At 44.3% G+C, this 21,784-nt stretch overlaps 1 protein-coding gene across 1 annotated transcript in view; it reads right to left on the bottom strand.

Moving 5' to 3' along the window:
* The window catches only part of LOC108928904 (thrombospondin type-1 domain-containing protein 7B-like), a 119,293-nt gene extending 98,912 nt beyond the window's left edge, over positions 1–20,381 (bottom strand). The window contains exon 1 of the mRNA XM_029258159.1: positions 20,240–20,381. Coding sequence (XP_029113992.1) covers positions 20,240–20,381 — 142 coding nt within the window. The remainder of the gene's footprint in view (positions 1–20,239) is intronic.
* Between the last annotated feature and the right edge of the window lie 1,403 nt (positions 20,382–21,784).

Genomic DNA, 21,784 nt, shown 5'->3' on the forward strand with positions numbered 1-21,784 from the left:
TCCTCCACCGTCATCAACTTTCACGAGAGACGAGGGGAGAGGCAGGTAACCAGAGCGGATCAGGTGTACAGCGCGTCTGTGCTCCGAGTGCTTCCGAGAGAAACCTGCAGCCCTGCACTGCATGGCTAGCAAGAGAGGATCACTCATTAATGTTCCGCCATACACACACACACACACACACACACACACACACACACAGACAGATTCATTATATATGTACCCTCACACTTTAACAGGCACACCTTATTTATACTAGATCAACCGGTACACCCCAGCCAGGCCCCTTCGCTCATCTACTTCTGCTCGCTTGGTGGTCCAGCGCACGTAAGGCAAAGCTCAGAGGTTCTCGGTTCTGGGTCCGTTGCGGTGGAATGACCTTCCCCTGTCACTCAGAACTGCAGAAACTCGGTCTGTTTTCAAGAAGGGTCTGAAAACCCACCTTTTCCAGATCCGCTTCGCCCAAGATCTCTTCAGATCATCTATGGCATAACCGTTTATGCATCGTAACTCCAGAAGCACCCCCAGATACAGCCTTTATTCAGCCATTACTCTGGTATTGTACTGCTCATTTGTGTATCTTATAATACACACACACACACACACACACACACACATTTTCAGAACCGCTTGTCCCATACGGGGTCACGGGGAACCGGAGCCTACCCGGGAACACAGGGGCGTAAGGCCAGGGGGGGAGGGAACACACCCAGGACGGGACGCCAGTCCGTCGCAAGGCACCCCAAGCGGGACTTGAACCCCAGACCCACTGGACAGCAGGACTGTGGTCCAACCCACTGCGCCACCGCACCCCCCTATCTTATAATATTTAATAAAAAAATTTTTAAAAAATGGTGTGGGTATTGGGATTTGTTTGTGTCTTATGCACTTACTTGAACGATGAACCTCGGTGTAGCAAGTGGTAGGGAACAAACTAGGTTTGCTTGAGTCACATGTCTGCAGCTATGTCTCCTTCTCTCAATGTAATGCATATATTGTACTTTTGCTGAGATGTACGTCGCTTTGGACAAAAGCGCCTGCTAAATGAATAAATGTAAATGTAAATGTAAAAGGTTTATACACTGTATATTTCCATCCTTAGCACAGACAGACAGACACACGCACGCACACACACACACACACACACACACACACACACACACACACACACACACACACACACACACACACACACACACACTACTGGAACCTCCCTCCCAGATCCCAAGTGTGTGAGCAGCAGAAGCTGATGGAGTGAACGGTCCACAGTTCTGACAACAGGGTTACATCCTTGTCAGCGAGTCAGACTGATCTGCTCATGCTTCTCAAATAATGGATTCTCACTATTGATCTGAGTTCAAGATTACTGTTGTCAAGACATACAGTCTGGGGCTAATACATAATGGGAGGTCTGTCAGGAAGGCACTTCAGGCGTTTGATATTTCTCTCGCAAACGGGACAAAAGGCTGATGCTTATGCTTGGGAAAACGCAAACGCATCACATTTCTGGGCTGCGCGGGAGAACTGCGGCGGCTCCGTTGCGTCACGGCGGCCCTCTGGGCTTATTATCCATTCTCCGTAACGTTCCGGTCAGGTTGCGCTTGTCCTTCGAACCCTGCCGACCTCGGAAGGGAGGTCAGAGCGCTGAGACGTTTATTCTTTCATGCAAGCGAAGGGATTAAAAGACAGACGCCGCAGGCGTGAGAAAAAGCGCATCTTCGGCACACACCAAAGTCTTGGACGCGTGACAGAAGAGAAGGCCCGAGAGGCCATCCGGAAAGCTCCGCCGAGCCTTTGAAACTCTCTCGCATGACACATGGATTTAAAACCGTGGAAGGGTTGCTGTCGCTGCCCCCAAAACGGGATCTTGCCATTCTCACTCCTTCATATCCAGCTTCTTGCACAAAACAGAAGCTGAAGAGAGGCGTTATGGGACTTTTCTCTCTAATTTAGGGCGGGAAATGCAAACTACTCGCGCTCTGTTCGGAGTGGGAATCAGAGCTGGATACATGAGGGTATGCTGGAGAACCAGAGCACGGGTCCACTTTGACTATAATCTTCTTAGAATTAGCAGAACCGAAATCTCAGCAGAAAATTTTAAATTGCACTGCGCTCAGCGGGTGAGTCATTCCGCTTGACGTCAAGGCTGACATCACGTGTCAAATGCAAATAAAGTTTAAACACATTTACTTTTCAAAATTACATTATTATTTACTTAGCAGATACTTTCGTCCAAAGTCTCTTAAGTGAATTCGTTTGACTTTTCCACATTCTAAAAACGTAAGTGAATCATTGTACTGCACATAAAATAATCTGAGTACACAAGAAATGTCACATCTCCTTCTATTTTTCAGTTTCCACTCTTTTATAATGAAGATACCACTGTTTTATATAGCTATTTATCCCCCAGATGTCAAGACTCCTCCTGACTAAAAGGAATGCACAGAAAGGAATTGCATCCCTGTTAGAGACACATTGTCTTTAAAAAAAAAAAAAACGTGAGAACCTATCTTGAAGGCTCTTGTTTAAAATAGAACTTATTTGTTAAAGCACGGCAGCATAAACACAGCTGTCGCCGGGTGATGGATAACCTTTCAGAGCCTATCAATGAAGAGCATCTCATTAATTTTAACGGGACGCGAAACCTGATTGGCTGAGCTGTGGGAGACGTGAATAATCCCGACGCCTTGACGCATTCTGGCTTTGTTGCATTTATGCCCATGCTTTGCTCGTCAGTGGGGGAAACAAAAATGACTGTTTAAGACACACCAAGAGCAGCGGCAACAAAACAGACGCAGGAGATGCGCTTTCTATGGACGGCGGAGTTTCAGCGAAAAGAAAAAACGTGCCCTTCGTGCTGCGACTTCCGCCTCCCGGTGTCTCGCATACAAATTATAAGAACATCAAATGAAAACATTAAATGGGAGTTGCGTAATGCTTATTTGCGCTGGAGGGCTGACGTCCGTGTAATCGCGTCGGCAACTTTTGAAGGGATTGTTTTAACTTCTGTACAAAGCGCTTCAAATAATGGCTTTCGAGATCCATCTGAAGGTCTGCATTACGGGGGACTAAAATAGATATTTTTGCGACTTCCGGCGTACAGGTTCCAAAGAGGTGCATAGTTAGAGGTGTTTGAATGCAAAGCTTTAACCAAAAGAATCCAGGAGAGATAATTGTATAACTGCAAGCAGTAATGGAAACCAATTATATTGTCTTTTTGGGGGGTCAATTTGAGAAGGAAATGAAACGTTTTTATCTCTCGCACACCCGCTCTCTCTCCCCTCAAATTGTAAGCATGCAGGACAATTTAAAAACGCATTTTGATAATAGGATAAAACTGTCATTCCCCCCTCTCGCTCGGAGCACCCCGAGCATCGCGTCTTTGGCAGGAAGACGGCTCATTTTAAAAGTGTGCTCAGGGTTTCGGGGGGGAGGGGGAGTCAATAAAAAAGTCCTGCTGTCTCCCCAGCGTGCGCTGAAGCATCGAGCCTGCTTTCAACAGCCATCTTTCATCATGTGTCTAATATCAAGCCCTCTGCTGCAGACAAGGTGCAGCTCTTGGCGGCTTATCCCGATTCGGAAAGTGTGGATGGCTTCCGCCGGGCGCGTTGAGATTCCTGGGGGGTTGGTGTGTTACAGGCGCCGGGAAGCTGCCGCGGTCTTGGTTCCCTCCGGCACGCGCTCGTGATCCATACCTGGTGGCAGGGTCCATTCTTAGGGAAGGCGTCTCCATGAGACTGCCCCCGTGCGACACCCAGGCTCAGAATTCCAAACGAGTGGGACAAGATTGCGATTCCCGGGTGGCAAAGGTGCGACTGACTACTTTTCACTCCAGAGGAGTAATTTATCAAGCCTAACAAAGGTGGTTAATTGTGCAGCGGTTGTTGCTACCTTTGCTGGATGAACACATGATGAGAATCGGTCTTCTGATTAGGGCGTTTTGTCCATGGGGCACTGCCATCTCGGAAAGGTTTGGGGTAATCGATAAAATGAGCGGGAAAGGAGGAGTGCCCTTGTGCTGTCCGATTGGCCAGTGTGGGGCAGCTGATCCCACAGCAAGCCAATCAAATTCATCCTCGTCGGTTACTGCACAGGGATTTGTTCAAATGGATGTGAGATTTACACCCCCAAATATTTCTACATACATATTTTTACCTTTTAACTTTGAATAAATGAAAAGTGATTGCAATTGATTTTGTTTTCTTTTTTGCATTTTAAGGAAACAGAGTTGCAGAAACATGAAGCCTGGTTTCTTTGATTTCTAAAAAATAAAAAGAAATTATAACATATATGAAATCCAACTATCCAAGATACCACAAACATAAGATCAAAACTGTAAATTTTCCATAATTCACATAAACTCTGTGTAAAAGCCAGCTGCAGGTCATAGGGCAGAGCAAGCAATTTGGAAGCGCTCTCATGGCACCTCACCCAGCAGGGAGCTGGTTTGAACCCTGGTGTAAAAACATAGGTGTTTAGGCACATGCACATGCAGTTGTTAGCAGCGTTAATTGGCCCATGATGAGGCTGATAGAAAGGTCACCCCCCACAGTGCCTATGGCAGAAAGAGATCATTTACACCAGGGGGTTTGTTGTGTACCAGGGGTGTTAGTTAGACCTGCCTCATTAAGAATACACCGAAACGTAGGTTGTTGAATAGAAATACCTGCAAAGTTTCAATAGCATGTTCAAAAAGGCATAGTATTGAGAACGTAACTTGGTGCATCCACTGGAATTGACCCTCCAAAAAAGCCAGTTCCCTTTCATGAAACTACAAGAGGAACGTTGAACGAAATGGAATTTAATAATTGTTATTGACAAGCTCTCTCTTCACATTAATTCTCATCTCTTTTCATCCCCAATGCCTCTATTGTAAGCGACTGCATGGCTTCTACCAATTATGCACGCCGTAATTACATCTCATTAGTCTGTGTGAAATTGACATAGTGTAAACAAACGGTGCACCTTCTCCCTTCAATTTACACCCGGCAAGAGACGATCGATGGCGACACTGCTGCTGTGGGGCCTGGCAGCATCCTGAATGGGGCAATTATTAAAAAAAAAACAGCCAGCTGGTCTCTCATAGTCTGTGATGGCAACAGAAACCAGCAAGTGCAATAAGGACCCCGTCAGCGAAGCAGCACCACGCTGTCTGCTGAGCCTAAGAGTACGGTTGGGTTCTCTTCCCTGGAGAGGGCCAGTATCCCCCCTCTGGGGGGCTGCAGAAAATGGAAAAGTAGGGCATCATGCTTCTTTTTCCCTACCGCTGGACAGATTTATATTTGGAGAAAGACAAAGGATTCCTTCAACCGGCACTGTCTGCTGTCAGGTGTTAAATATGATGGTGGATCTGCAGTAGTGTGGACAGTCTTGTGGCCAAGGAATATGAAGTAATTTTTCCCCCATATACAGTGAGTTTACAGTAAACCAATACACTCCTTGGTGAAGCTGCCTCATGTCAAACCCACCCATTACCCATAACCACACTGAAACGTTGATTCCTGGAGAAAAAAAAAAAAATAATAATAATAAGAAGAATAAGAAGTTTATTTGGAATTATTTTTCTACAGACAGGAGAAGGAGAAAAAGAAAGGAAATAGGAACATGAATAAGTAACAACAATAGGGATAATGACATGGAAGCAATGAATGAATAAATAAGCACAACAGCAATAATACACACACACACTTTCAGAACCGCTTGTCCCATATGGGGTCACGGGGAACCGGAGCCTACCCGGTAAAGTAAGGCCGGAGGGGAGGGGACACACCCAGGACGGGATGCCAGTCCATCGCAAGGCACCCCAAGCAGGACTCGAACCGCAGACCCACGAAAGAGCAGGACCCGGTCCAACCCACTGCGCCACCACGCCCCCACAGCAATAATAATAAGGTTTAATTTTAATTATTGTTATTATTATTAGTTTCATCATCATAAGGTGTTTCCTATGGCATGAAACAAAGATCTCTCACATTGTTTTTATTTTACAAGACAGTAACAGGAATATCTAACAAGCCAGGTGAAATTCAAATGTCCATGTTTACGTTTATGTTTATTCATTTAGCGGATGCTTTTCTCCAGCGGAATCTTTCAAAGAACATCTTGCAATGTTATCAGCCCACACCTTATTTACCCAGGGTGACTTACACTGCTAGACACACTACTTACAATGCGTCACTTATCCATACATCAGTGGAGCACACACTCTCTGTCACTCACACACAATGGGTGAGCCTGAACAGTATGTCTGTGGAGTGTGGGAGGAAACCAGAGCATGTGGAGAAAACCCTCACAGACATGGGGTGATCATGCAGATGCCACAGAGACAGAGTGAAACATCTTTCTCCCTGTCATTCACACACTACCGGAGCATTTTCAATTACTAAACATCTTCAGGCCTTTATGAGATGTTTCTGGAGCACAGAACAAAGTGTAATTCCAAGTTCTTCATTTAGAAACCAGTTTAGTTCAGTTCAGTTCCTCAACACCAGTATTCCAGGGAAGGAAGAAAGCTGCTCTCCTGACAAAAGACGCCTGCTGTTATTTATAGTTATTTAATTATGTTTACTGACATGACTCAGGAGAAGACCATGGCTCAAGGGTTTAGGAGTACCTCCTGAGACATAAACCAGCAACCTTCTGTTTCATAGCTGCATGCCAGTGTCAATCTCTTATGAACTAATAAAAGTTGATGTTTTTCCTTCAGTGGCATTTCAAATATTTTCCAAGGTACAGATTTGGCACCAAGAGCAGATTTGAACAGGTAAAGTGCCAGTACAAGATTAGGTGCCTGAGCCAAAGTGCACTCCATGGTAGTACTTTTGAAGAAAGTACTCGCAATAAATTCGCACAAGAACATCCTTCTCTATTAATGGGCAAATCATTGGGTAGCTGCTTAACTAACATCGTGAGTCACCTTGAGCAAAGACGTCAAGTAAATAACGGCTAAAAATAATAACAACATGGAAAACTGATGGGTCTCAAGTGAAAACCATCCACCTCTCACACTCCTTGGGTTTCGGAGGTTTGGGAGTTTAATGGAAAATATACCAAAAAGCCACAAAAGACAAGGAAATTTCTAAGATGGAGCGAACTGTTCTCTTTCTCTGACACACCTCCTCACTTCTCTCATTTGGCTGCCTGGTATCCTCTCGATTACCTTGATTACACATTACTCACTGGCTCAGTACATTGTGCTTCAACAAAACCCCTAGAACAATCCGTGCCGCAAGTTGTCGCTCATTGTTATATAACAATTTCATCCCCCAGCTAGTTAAACTCCTTGATACATTAACTTCTGGAGTATTTGCTGTTGGCAGCAACCTACCGTAAGACCGTTGGAAAAGTGGTGGTCCTGTACATAGGGAAATTATAACAATGCATTAATGGCTCCTTTTGTTCCAATGCAGAAACCACGTAAAAGATTTCCCGCATTAATTTCTGCTCATAATCAAAAAAGCTCATTGTATAGGGTAACATTTCACAAAATTACATTTTCCTCCCTTACTCCAGCCCAGTGGTGACAGTTTGAATGGTATCAATCTGCTGCCGCCCATATAAAGTAATTAGGACACTATTCTTCGAACCCACCATTCTTTGTTGTTCTACATGGATCACCATCCAAGCGGAACTGGTGTGGCATGTGTATTAACATTCATTGTGGCCTCACATGGCTCAAATTCTGGGAGGACACAAACATCTTCTGATCATGTTCATAACTTATTTAAGTTTCTGAATTTGCCACGTGTTTTGAAGGTCGGGGGGCATGGTGGTGCAGTGGGTTGGACCGGGTCCTGCTCTCCGGTGGGTCTGAGATTCGAGTCCCGCTTAGGGTGCCTTGTGATGGACTGGCGTCCCGTCCTGGGTGTGTCCCCTCCCCCTCCAGCCTTACGCCCTGTGTTGCCGGATTAGACTCCGGCTCCCCGCGACCCCGTATGGGACAAGCGGATCAGACAATGTGTGTGTGTGTGTGTGTGTGTGTGTGTGTGTTTTGAAGGTAAAAGCCAGGTATGGGTTTACAGTACCCCTGCAAAGGACACACACACCTTATAGAATAAATCCAGCCTCATAACTAGAAATACATTAGCTCAACCCTCTACATTATGCAACAGTCACCTTTTTACTTATGTTTACAAATAAGGACAGACTGTTTATATTACTCCCTGCTGTGTTTCACAGCTGGCTTCCCACGGAGCTTGCTCAAGTTTGACCCACAGAAGTGACACACTCCAGGATTGCTGGCCTCAGGGTGTTATTGTCTATTAGTATGTGAACATACTTTTTTTCAACCGTGACCACTAACGAGGTGTCCGAACATAACTGGACTTTTTGCATATACATTTATTAATTTAGCTGACACTTTTCTCCGAAAGCGACTTTTGTTACATCCATACACTAAGCTACTTCTAATGGTTTTCTACAGCAGCTTTTTATTTGAGAAATTTAGGGTACTATTACAGAGGGGGGGGATTTGAACCATGGTCCTTCAAGTGCAAGGAAGCATGTTTGAACACTACCCCACCTATTGCCCCCAAATGAAGTCTCCCTCTTTTGTGCCATATAGTGGAATAATCCAGTCATTTAGTATCAGTAACTGCTTATCATAAGGAAGGGCTGGGCTGGACATTGGTTTTGCCTGCCACACTACCAGGTCTATTGTCATCAGAATGCGTAGTCTGACTCATATTCAGAGTTACTCACAGTTTTTCCCATTTATACAGAAGGAAATGTTCAGCTTGGACCCACTTCTGGGACTTAAACCAGCAACCTTAAGGTGACAAGTCCACGGCTACAAATGCAACGATCATGCTACCCCAGTTGTATTCAATTTAGTTTGTTTTAGGGAATTAAAGTAAGTTATTATTAGAGAAAATGATACCCTTCTCCCCATGCCACTGGCCAATTCAAAGATGATATAAGACTGGGTATAAGCCACAGGGAGAGCATAAGGTGACCTTCTGTGGAACAGTGAGGCATCATCATACTTCTTCCAATTATCCAGCATGCACTGGGCCCGATCCCGTTAGCCCTCAACACAGACATGTGGCGTCTCCCTGTCAGACTGTACCTTCTTATCTGCGATGGTTATTTTGCATTACATGGAGATAAGAGAGAAGTTTAATCTCTACAGGGTTGTCTTAGCCAATCAGGAGGGCTCACATACCCTGAATGTCATGCTCACTGGCATCCTTGCTCCCCATAAATGTATTGATCGGTGTTGGAATTGATCTTTTGCCAGGCAGTTCTTAGTGCTTTAGAGACTCGATGATGAGGCACAATAAAGCTTAAAAATGGTTTATTACTGCTCCCTCAGAATTTCACCAGGTGTTATCCATCACTGACGTACACACATGTTGATGTTAATGTGCTCGTGTACCTTGTGTGCATCTTGCACGTCTCTCCTCTGCCTTATGACGCAGCCTGGAATTTATCTACTTGTACCCAAAACAAGAAGAATACAAGGTCTTTCAGCCTCCTTACCCTGCTAGGGGAAACTGACAAGTTAGTACTGATTGTACTTTCTATAGTGTGCAGTACCACATTACATGTATTCATTTAGCTGATGCTTTTCTCCAAAGTGATTTGAAGTGTTATGCGACCTATAATTCTTTACCCATTAAAAAAAGTTGGGTAATTTCACTGAAGCAATTCAGGAAAAGTGCCTTACTCAAAGGTACAATAGCTGGGTGTGGGATTTGAACCCACAACCTTTGGATTCAGCAGCAGCTATAACCACAACAGTACAAGCCAACATGTTTCACACACACGCACACAGTCGGAAGCTGCTTGTCCCGAGCGTGGCCGCGGCAAGCTGGAGCCTACGCAGCAGCACGGGGCACAGGGCCGAGGGGGGGTGAGGGGACAGACCCAGGACGAGACGCCAGTCTGTTGCAAGGCACCCCAAGCAGGACTCGAACCCCAGGCCCGCTACACAGTGGGCACCAGCCAAGCCTGCTGCGCCCCACACTTCCACCCCTCCCCCCATACACTAGGTAATACTAGGTAAATAAAAATACACACACGCATTTTCTGAACAGCTTGTCCCATACGGGGTCGCGGGGAACGGGAGCCTACCCGGCAACTCAGGGCGTAAGGCCGGAGGGGGAGGGGACACACCCAGGACGGGACGCCAGTCCACCGCAAGGCACCCCAAGCGGGACTCGAACCCCAGACCCACCCGAGAGGAGGACCCGCAATGCCACGCCATTAAAAATAAAGAATAAATAACAGTATTTATAAAAAACTGAGTAAATTCCATCATCGGCTATTGGGAAGATCAAGACATCTGATATGTCACTCTCAAATAATCATAATGGCTGCTGGTGGACCAGTGATTGCTGGTTATGGGCTACACACAAATGGTCCAGAACACAGGACTACTTTAGGATCTTGAGATGTCATTACTTAGTTATTAGTTCTTGACCTGTATTTATACCAGAGCATGAGGCAGAGCACCAAACGTTTCCCAGGGAGGAGAACGGCTGTGGTGCGATTGAGCAGAGCACTTAACCTGAATTCCTACAGTAAATATCCCGCTGTGTAAATAGGCAAGCGCTTAGAGCCGAAATGTGTGCTTCAGGCAACAGCATCTGCTAAACAAGCAAATAAAATAATAAATAAAAAAATATGATGCCGACAATAAAGAGGTCTCTTTGAGTAACGCAAAAGCTCCGGGGAAAGCATCCATAAGTTACTGTGGAAACTGCCGGCCCTGACAGCTTCTATACCGCCAGCCTTCCAGGCAGATCGGCCATTGAAAACGAGCGCTAATTGAATGCCTCTCCCTGGCGGTAATGCCCAGATGTAAACAACAGTATTATCATTTTCTCTTCACTCAAAAAGAATGTGACAGGAACAGGATCTCATCGAGTCCACGAGGAAGGCCCATGTGGCGCAGGCATATCCTCCAGCAGATGTGTGCTATAGCTGCCCGCTAACTGGCTTTTTGAAGCGCGTGCCACGATGGCCTTCCGACTCCATCTCTCCGCCAAGCAGTGTGGCAGCACGCAAAGTACCTGTCTTGGCCGTGTACTTCCGATACCGACTAACTATTTTAATTAGCTACATAGCTCTGATGCTAACAACCGTTCTTAGCCATGTAGTTCTAATGAAAATGGACTACCGCTCTTAGCCGTGTAGTTCTGATCCTAACTACCGTTCCTTAGCGTGCAGTTGTGATGTCGACTACCTACATTTCTTAGCTATATAGTTCTGATGCTAACAACCGTTCTTAGCCGTGTCATTATGAAGCTAACCTTCTTCCTTAGCCATGTAATTCATTTTTCTACCACTCCTGTATATACTGTATATCTACTCCTGTATTGTATGTAAATTTTTGTGTAGCTTTAAGAAAAAAATACATATATATATATATATAGGAAGATGATCAGGAATTGTCTATTCTGAGTTTTATGCACCCACTTGTGCGATGGACATCGGTACATAAATTGGAAAGAAACAAACTAAGTTCACTTACGAATCACATGTCTGCAACTATGTTTCTCTTTCCCCTAATGTAATGCACAAATTTTATTTCTCTGAGATCTACGTCGCTTTGGAGAAAAGCGTCTGCTAAATGAGTAAACGTAAATGTTCTAATGAAAACTGACTACAGCTCTTAGCCATGTAGTTCTGATCCTAATTGCCGTTCCTTAGCATGTACTTCTGATGCTAACAACCATTTTTAGCCATGTACTTATAATAATGACTAATTACCTTTCTTAGCCTTGTAGCTCTGACAACTAACTACAGTCCTTACTCGTATAATTCTAATGCTAACTACCTTTCTCAGCCATGTAGTTCCTATGCTGACTGCCTACCTTTTTTTACCCGATAGTTCTAATGAAAACTAACTACCACTCTTAGTCGTGTAGTTCTCATCCTAGCTACCATTCTTGGCCATGTAATTTTGTATATTTCTGATGTTAACTAATTACGTTCCTCAGCCACATGGTATGGCAGCCCGATAACTGTGTTTCCCGGCCATGTGGTGCGGCTTCCCACTAACTTACTGCTACATTCGTAGCAGTACCTTTTCCAATAAAGGGGCAAGTGAACGAGTTTTAAGTGCAGAAGGTTAATGTGTTTAGTATAATTGCAGTCGCCAAAGAAATACGATTACTTTGAAAGGTACTTGATTGCTATATAGACCACACCTTTCTGAAATGAAGTTCTTTTTTTAACCACTATTACAATCAAAATGCAGTGTATAAATATGCAAAAGCACTTCTATGGCTGCATCAGTGAGTTAACAGGCAGCTGTAATGCATGGCTGAAGAAAAGAAAATTAGCAGGCAGCGGTATTTTATTCTTAAAGGTTGCAACATTGGAAGAATTTGTGTCATTTTTCCTATTATTATCCGCTTCACCTGAAACATCAAACTGGAGACGTAAAATCTCAAAGTAAAATGAGTTGGAATATGGCGATTGGCTGCAGTGTTGAAAAAAGCTTGGATTTACAGCTATGTGAACTGACACTGTGTCCTCTCCTCACCTGGTATCTGTCTACACCAGGGCAAACTGACAGGTCTCAGGTGCTGGAGAGACGTCACTGTCACTCATCTTTCTATATCTGTTGAGCCACTCTGCATACCCACCTGTTGTCTTCCCATCTCTTGGACCCTTGTCCCACCAGGCCGGCACTGGCCTCATTACCACAATCTGGACTCACCTCCGATTCCCTTGCTTGAAGATATTTAGCAGCCCTTGCCCTACTTTAAATACAAATACGAGGAAATCCTTCCCCTGCCCACACTGTTCTAATTGGTTTCACAATGTATCAATTAATTATTGTATCATAACTTGGAATCCAAATATTTGAATTCAATAATTTAGTCGAGTTCATCCCCCAGAGAAATGGAATAACCAAATTTTATGCACGACCACCTGCCTTCAGCCGCAAACCTCTTGCCCCCGTTTGTGAGTTATGTAATATGAAAATTCATTTCCGAAAGCACCTTAACAATCCCACATTCAGCTCCTTGCATGAAAAGATCTTCTTAGACAGGCGCTGCTCTGAAATTGGAGCACGGTGGTAAGACTTCTCTCACGGGATCAGGACAAGGGTGCTTTGAGAAGTCTCGTCGGTGGCAGGGCGGGGATGGCAGGTTTTTCAGCAGACCCATGGGGATATGATGTCAGTCTCTCTGACGACCCTAGTGAGGTCACAATCAGGTGTGGCACCGGAACTCGGAATTTGATGTGTGCTGATGGCACAAATAAAATTTTTACAAGCGCTTGGAAAAATCGACAGCTAACATCCTTCTCGGGGACGATCCTTCGAAGACTGGAATGGATGTCGCCGAGACACCTGCACTTTAGGATCTTCAGCTAGAGAGGAAAAATTGTGCACACCGATACACACCCTGGTGTGTTTTCCTTCTGTTGGTCACGATCGATCACCACAGAAGAGTATTTATTTACAGCGTGATGTTTAAGATAAAAGGATTGACTTTTAAAGGTGATGTGCCCTATGTAATGGGGATAATTGCGGTGACATATTTTTAACTTTGAATCAATACGCCACATCGGATTTCTCACCCCTGGCCTGAACAGTAGACAGAGCGCTTGTAAAAGCACCTACAGAACGCTATGGAAATTACCCTTCTCTGCACTTAATCTTCTGTGGCACATGCTTCTTCAGACCCTGATGGAGATCCAACAGGTACAAATCACTTTCAAATTATGTAGCTCATCAACTTGTGATTGTTGGATTCAACTGAAAGAGAACCACGGCAGCAGTGTCCATTTACATTCACATTATTCATTTAGCAGACACTTTTTTCCGAAACGACGTACATCTCATAGAAAATAAATATGTGTGCATCACATCAGCAGAAAGAGAGACCTAGTTGCAAACGTGTGAGTCTAAAGCACAGTTAATTTATTTCCATCATATGAACCAATGTACATCACACGAGTAGCTACATAAAGGTTTTTTCAAACAAACAATTCCTAATCACCTTCCTAACTTTTTTCAATTATAGATTTACATTACATGAGTAGCTGCGTGAAAGTTTATCCGTTATTCAACAGTTCTGATGTCAAAGTTATAGAACATGAACATTTCTGCATTAAATGAACTTAAGAGATGGACCATGCCCAAAGATCGCCAGGAGAGGCTGATGAGTCTGTACTGAGACACCAGCAACCATGGCAGAAGTCCTCCAACCCCTGAATAAATGAGGGCTGTTCCATTGTTTGCCTTATCACTCCATCTCCTAAATGCCCCATTCCTCATTTAACTAAAAATTGAAGCATTCTTCTACACTCTTATCTACAGTTCAAACTCTCTTTTTCATGAAGTTATGGAATGAATGATTATTAGATATTTGACATGGAAATATACTTTATTGTTGAGGTCTACACCTGAAGTTCCCTGTGTAAACATGTAGATGGCTAGAGTGCTGAATGTTCTTCCACTATGAGAAGTAATGTTTGATTTGAAGGGCAACTTAAAGGAATTTTGGAATATCTAGATGCTTTTTAGAACTTCTTAGATAGTGCTACTTGACCACACTTGTGACATATCATAACCTTTTGCCCTTGTTTTATGTATGTAGATATATATATATGAGCTATCTTAGTGTATTGCTTCTAACTCTATATTATTATGTATGTGTGTGTGTGTGTGTGTGTGTGTGTGTGTGTGTGTGTGTGTGTGTAAGTACACATAGATATACATGACTGCAATGAAAAATGTGATAAAAAGATGAAAAGACATAAATTGCTGGGTTGCCTGGGATACTTGTTCGGCCGATAATCTGCCCGAGCTGCCGAGATTCCGCAACAAAGAGCTTTAAACGAACCTTCCCTCCTTAATAAAACTCCCATTGATTTCTCCTTCTTTGGAATCGTGCCTGAAAGCACTCTTTGTCTGCTGAAAGTTCTCATGTCTAATTTGTATGTTGTCTGAGTGGCAACTTTATCATATAATTCTCCAGGTGGGTATTAGGGGGGCTGTATCTCCATGGAGGTGATACTCTGGCAATAAATCCATATTGTGTGATGAAGAAAAGATATAAATATATATGACACATCGATGAAGTAACTGAAGAAATGAAGATTCTGCAGGTCCTAAGATATATAGAGCCATGCAAGCTCTCAACAAAGTCTATGTGAGCCTATTGTTGAGGATTCAAGCAACATTTCTTAGAGCACCATGTTCCTTAGCCTATTTTGAATCACTCTTTTGTGAGGAACGATGTGGAGCCCACTGGTTAAAAGAAAGCGCAGACAGAATGACTAGCCTTCCTTGACAATTCCCGTTTAATGCTCGGAATATTCCGGTCCATCTCACAGTTACTGGTATCCTTGAGACATGAGGCATCTCATCAGAGTATTCTTGAGTGTAGAGCAATACTGAAGGGTGTCTTTAGCTATTCCTTAATCCTTGTCCAAAAAAATTCTCAGCTAAGATCACAAAGCAATTTAGTAAATCAACTGGAATTATATACTTTTGGTCTTCTATTAAGAATTTATAATGAATGAGCAGATATGTAAGAAAACCTTGTGTACACACTTTTGATATGAAAATGGAAAGGCAGATATGACATTTCAGCAAATAAGAAAAGAAAAAACTTTTCTCCATCTTAAAGAATTTTTCCAGTATGAATCAGCTGGGTAATCAAGGATAAACGTTGTCTTTATTATTATATTTAAGTCCATAAAAAGGATGGAGGTGGGACTGAAAAGAGGAATTTTAAAGAATGTTTTTGATGATGACAATTGGAGAAAAATTGGTCATGAGTCCTTGAGTCATAAACAGACCGCAGTGTCCAGTTTTAACGTTTATTGTAATACTATATAAAAAATGTATTTAGAACAGTATTTTAGTATATACTTCATCTAGACACAACTCAAATACTGTCATCTTTTCACAGCCAGACCTATTTAAATAGCCTTAAGACAGCCTCAGTCTTCTTTAAGGTTACATATGAAATCACTGCTTGATGAAACAGTTCATAAACTGTAATTATGTCGTGGATTCTGGAGCATATAAAGTGGTAAAAATGTACATCCTGGAAGGTAAATTTACACACTGATGCTCTTTGCAGAACTCCTGCAAGACTGTCCCCAGATCTTTAAAGTACACTTCTGCCAATTCTGTGTCGTTCACTGGCGCCGTTGTGCATCTCAGATGTGTTCGGGGGCCCTGGGTGCCACTGCAACTTTAATGTTGTCTGGGGCCGTGTGTGACAGAAATAATTAAATCTTCCTGTGGGCTGGGAAAGTCAGCTCATCTAACACGGCGTCGGTCAGGGTCGATGGACCGCTGAGGATGAAGAAGATGACATACCTTGGCTTTATGATGCCTTTAGAGAGAGACTGAACAAATCCCTAAAACTCAGCACAGCAAGAGTCCTGTGATGCTAGGAGCACCAAACTCCAGCACCTGATGGACCCGATGCACATATGTTCACGACTCTTGCTAGTCCTGTATCATTTCAGAGACATTACTCACTGGGAGACATGGTTTTTATCATGCAGGGATTCTGTTATTCAGCAAAGAAGGGTATGATATTGACTTTTGCTCAGGGTCTTATACATATAGACAGATTAATAATGTCTCATGGACAGGTGGTTACATTTCCCTCCGTACCAGTTTCATTTATGTTAATATACTGTTAATATCAGGGGGTGCGGTGGCGCAGTGGGTTGGACCGCAGTCCTGCTCTTCGGTGGGTCTGGGGTTCGAGTCCCGCTTGGGGTGCCTTGCGGCGGACTGGCGTCCCGTCCTGGGTGTGTCCCCTTCCCCCTCCGGCCTTACGCCCTGTGTTGCCGGGTAGGCTCCGGTTCCCCGTGACCCCGTAAGGGACAAGCGGTTCTGAAAATGTGTGTGTGTGTGTGTGTACTGTTAATATCATATTATGTGAACATGGGATCAGGCTGCAGCAACCATTATATAGAGCCCTGATAGGGCTGGACACACATTGCAGCTTTCACTAATAGGCATAAGACTTCAGCATATTTCCTATTGTGCACTGTTTTAAAAATGTGGTTGTGTGTCATTTGATTTCAAGGTTAGTGGCTGGTTCAAATGAAGCAGCAGGGAATTCATCGGAATTCATGCGAACAGGAGAGGAGGTAAAAATGGAAATAATCTGACAGGGAAAGTTAAATAGCCGTCTTGTGGTAGCAATGGGATTCTCTTCAGCTGTCTTGAAACAAAGAATTTAACTGGGCTCCAGCAGTGGAATGGCCTGCACTCTAAAGTGAGAAGGTCCCTATAAAATGACTCATAATTTGGAAAGCTGTTGGGAGAAACTGGGGTGTAGAATGCATCCCGGACAGACTGGGGCAAGAGGCCAGTCTGTAGAGGACATCCAGGCTTGCGAAGGACACTGGAGTCCAGTCTGTAAAATCTCTCCAGGCTTTGGATTATGGCGAAAGGCCAGTGTCCAGATGGGTTCCAAGCTGGTGACTCAAACTAGAGTTTGGTCTGTAGAGAGTTTCCAGGCTGCTGAGTGATGGCTGCCCTACGAAGGATACTCGGCCTTGAGCGTATTTTGGGAGCTTTGACTTGCTGGAGCAGAGCGAGGTCCACCCTGTCTGTGAATGCTTTCATTTATTCATTGTTTTGCCCCTTCAAGTTCAAAAATCCCTTATACACACAAAAGCTGTGCATGGGTTTCACAGCTGGGACAATAATCAAGTTCGAAGCTGACAGCTGGTTGTCTGCAAAGGGTCCTCTCACTGGCAAGTGTGAATGGAGTTAATCACAGGTTTCACACCACAGACATGACAAGGTACGTGACATTCAAATTATGAGTGAAATTACCACTGCCATAAAAAAAAATCCTTTTAGGCAATAATTTTCAGTCAGTAAGACTCAATGCATTCAGAAATATGTCAACTTATCATTTTGACATGAAACAATACTGTTTGCTTACTGTAATGTGCTGTGATAAAGCATACGGATTGCCCACAAGCGTTCCCACACAACAGCAAGTCGTCAAACAAATAAAGACCCTGTGCTGTTACTGACTTGTATTGTATCCACCACTCAACATTACAGATGTTATGATTTGAAGGCGTGCGTTTTGTCAGTTCCTGACAAAGTCGATATCGCACCCCCCAATGAAACATTTCCGTTATCACAATACAGTTAAGAAGGCATTTCACAAGACAAGTTGAACAATTAAAAAAAAATTATCACGATTTTGCCTTGACGGAAGGCAGCAGAGATGCTCCGATTTCACACAGCAAGGCTGCTGCAATTCAGGGACAGGCGAGCTCGTTTTTCCAATAAGCACGAGGTGCGCGTTCGCAAATCCTCCGGTGAAATGTAAATGGAAAACTGTACCTGCCACCAAGCTGCGAGACCACATTTGTTAAAATAACTGCCAAATGACGTCCCCATTCACTATTTATACTTGTTTGTGCCACAAGACGAGACTTCAAAAGGAGCACGGAAGAGCGCGCCTTGCTTCGTTGCGATCCTTTCCAACGTTATCGCGGATTTGCGGGGTGGTATTTAGGAGCACATGGCGAGTCGTCTGCTAGCTCCCAGACAGACTTGACAGTTTCTGTCCAATAACGAAAGCTGCCTCACTCTTGGGGTTGTGAGGAGGTAAACACAGACTTCTTTGCACCATAAGGATGCTTCAGATTACACTTCTTTGGAACCCATGCCCTTTCAACTGAAACTCATCAATCTTTTTATCACTCCAGCAGCATCCGAAGCTCTGTTCATTACCCAGCTGCGGAGTGAGGAATGAAATCGCTAAACGTACAGGGAATAGGCTTCTGCGGTTCTCCCTGGAAGGTCTTACTCCCTTCTCGACCAAAAAGCTGTACCTACATAACAGTTTCCTGAAAGCATGAAATGGGGATGGGGTAAAAGTGTGTGAAGTTGGTGGACCAGCGCCGTGTTCTGATTTTGGGCCACTTGACCTCTTCTTCACATACCTTGTGTATTGTTGCTTAGGTATTCTGAGAAATGACAACAGGTTGAAACCGTGAGGATCCAGAGTTCTGCACCGCTTGTCATTGCTTAAAAAAAGCAAAGTGGTCCTTCAGTTGACCACTTACTACCTGTAAAACCGCAGCAGCCGCTATCAGAGCGAGGCTCTGTCATCCTCGAGAAAACATGTCTGATTATTCAGACAACCCTCCCAAACGTGAATCTCTCAAGGCTGACATTTTTTTTTTTCCAAGTTGTGAAGGCTTGAAACCAAAACAAGTCTTTCAGAGGAAATTGCCTGTACATGAATATCGAGTGTAGGAGCGTTTGTCCTATTTTTCAGAAATGCTGTTATTTTGACTAGGAACATTTTATACCCAGAGGAAGTACCTGTACTGGTAAGGCTTATGCCTTCTGTCTTTGTCATAACAGAACAATAGCAGATCCATTCTAAATTAAATATACAACAGATCGTAATTTAATATTAAAACATAACTTTTAAGCAGTAGATTTTTTTTTTTTTCCCAAAAATGAATGAATGAAGGGGGGCGCGGTGGCACAGTGGGTTCGACAGGGTCCAGCTCTCCGGTGGGTCTGGGGTTCAAGTCCTGCTTGGGGTGCCTCGTGATGGACTGGTGCCCGTCCTAGGTGTATCCTCTCCCCCTCCAGCCTTACGCCCTGTATTGCTGGGTTAGGCTCCAGCTCGCCGCGACCCCGCTTGGGACAAGCGGTTTCAGACAGTGTGTATGAATGAAGGACAACGTCAAAACCGTAAACTTGTCTGGCTTTACCCTTGTCTTGTCTTAACTTTTTTGATTTTCTTATTATCTGGGGGTCGTGGTGGTGCAGCTAGTTCAGCCGGTGCCCGCTGTGTGTTCGAGCCCCGCTTGGGGTGCCTTGCGACGGACTGGCGTCCCGTCCTGGGTGTGTCCCCTCCCCCTTCAGTCTTGTGCCCTGTGTTGCTGGGTTAGGATCCGGCTCGCCGCGACCCCACTCAGAACAAGTGATTGTCAGCGATGGATGATTATTATCTCATTGTTTTCTCTTCAGGAAAAACAGGTGCAAAATCACGCAGCTGTAAAAAGCTTGGAAAATCTGGCCCTAAAGTACCTTTAGTTATTACAGGCATTGCACAGGTGCAAGACATGAGATGGGATTTAGGTGTGTGATTTGCTTTCATTTGTTTCAGGTAATGGCTTTCGACATGCATTCACTGAGATTAGAGTGGGAGCAATTTTATTCAGGTCTTGCAAGAGATGAGAAAATGAGTCTAACAGCTGACCTGACCCCGAATGTGTTGGTCAGTCATGGCTGGTAAAAAAGAAACCCGGCCCTTACCTGCCTTCCACATGTAGGGGCCATCTGTTGAAGACTCAAGGTTCGTGTTGGCATGGATCGCTATGAGAGACACGGAGAGCAGCAAGCAATTCCCAATATGCCTCGTGGAGGCAACCACGCCAAAGCCATGCCACAGAATCATAGTCCACGCTGTAGCTGTCCCTCCTCACTTATTCCTGCAGAGCAAAGAAAGGAAGAAGTCCAACCCATTAACTGCTGACTCTTAGACTGCATGGCCCGCATTGTTTACTGAGCTGATTAATAGCGTTGCAGTTCTGACGGTCATTTTCTGTAATAAACAACATAATTGTTAAGAAACGGTACAAGTTGTTAAGCTCAGAGTATCGAACCTGATGTCAGCAATCGCAAGTTACTCGATCAATACTGAATTTTTCTTGTGGAGCTGGAACAATGCTCATACGTCGCACCCAATTCAAGTTACTCAAACGCATTGTTACAGCTGAAGTGAGAGAGATTTTCAATCATTAAATTATTGATTAATTTGTCAGTAATTATATATTGTTTTTAAGGTCATGTCTTTGGTTATGCAGAAGGGGAACATGTAGCAGAAGTGGATGGTGAAGAGAACAACCTTTATGCAAGAATAGTCAGAACATGGGGGTGCAGTGGCACAATGGGTTTGGCCAGGTCCTGCTCTCTGGTGGGTCTGGGGTTCGAGCCCTGCTCGGGATGCCTTGTGGTGGACTGGTGTCCCCTCTGCCTCCCCCAGCCTTGCACCCTGTGTTGCTGGGTTAGGCTCTTGCTTGCTGCGACCCAACTTGGGACAAGTGGTTGTAGACATTACGTAATCAGGACATGAAAATGGTCTGTTTACCTGGACCTGCTGGCAGTTCCCCATTTGCAACTGCTGCGTAATGGGGAAAGCAGAAAATACCAGCAGGTTGACAGGTTCCAGGCAGGGAGGCACTTGGCAAGGCTGGGATTCTTTTCAGCAGCTACTTGAACAAGATGTATGGACAGAAGCGACTGGATTCTAGCTTTATAGCAAAATATATCAGACAGAGCCACTCTGGCTAACAGAGTTTGTCTAGGTTATTTCAGGACACCCTGATACAGGCCTCACTGAGTTTTTACTTTGGCACTTGTCTCCCACAGTGTTTTTTCAGTAAATTCTACAAAAAGAGAAACTCACTGCAACATGGAGTCAGTTTTCTGTTTATTACTTAGAGAGTTCTTCTGAGCTTCATGTTTCGAGTAGATTGCAATCTCCATCCACTGATCTGTCCATCCGTTGTCAGTATTACCAATACTCATTCGTCTAATGCAGGGTGCACCATGGAGAGGACCCCAATTCACCACAGGGTACGAGACTCGCATTCATTCACTCGGACGTACACACAGAGAGATTTAGGTTGTGCAGTCCACCTGAATCATGGTTTTGGACTGTGGGAGGAAACCAGAGCAAGCAAAAGAAACCCATTCAGACACAGGGAGAACATGCAAACACCACAGACTGAGCTGGATTTGGATGCAAGGCCAAGCCTACGGTTTCGGTGCACAGAAGCACTAGTGCCACCTGTGGTG

This window comes from Scleropages formosus, chromosome 14 (assembly GCF_900964775.1).
Source record: "Scleropages formosus chromosome 14, fSclFor1.1, whole genome shotgun sequence".
In the NCBI taxonomy this organism is placed as follows: Eukaryota; Metazoa; Chordata; class Actinopteri; order Osteoglossiformes; family Osteoglossidae; genus Scleropages; species Scleropages formosus.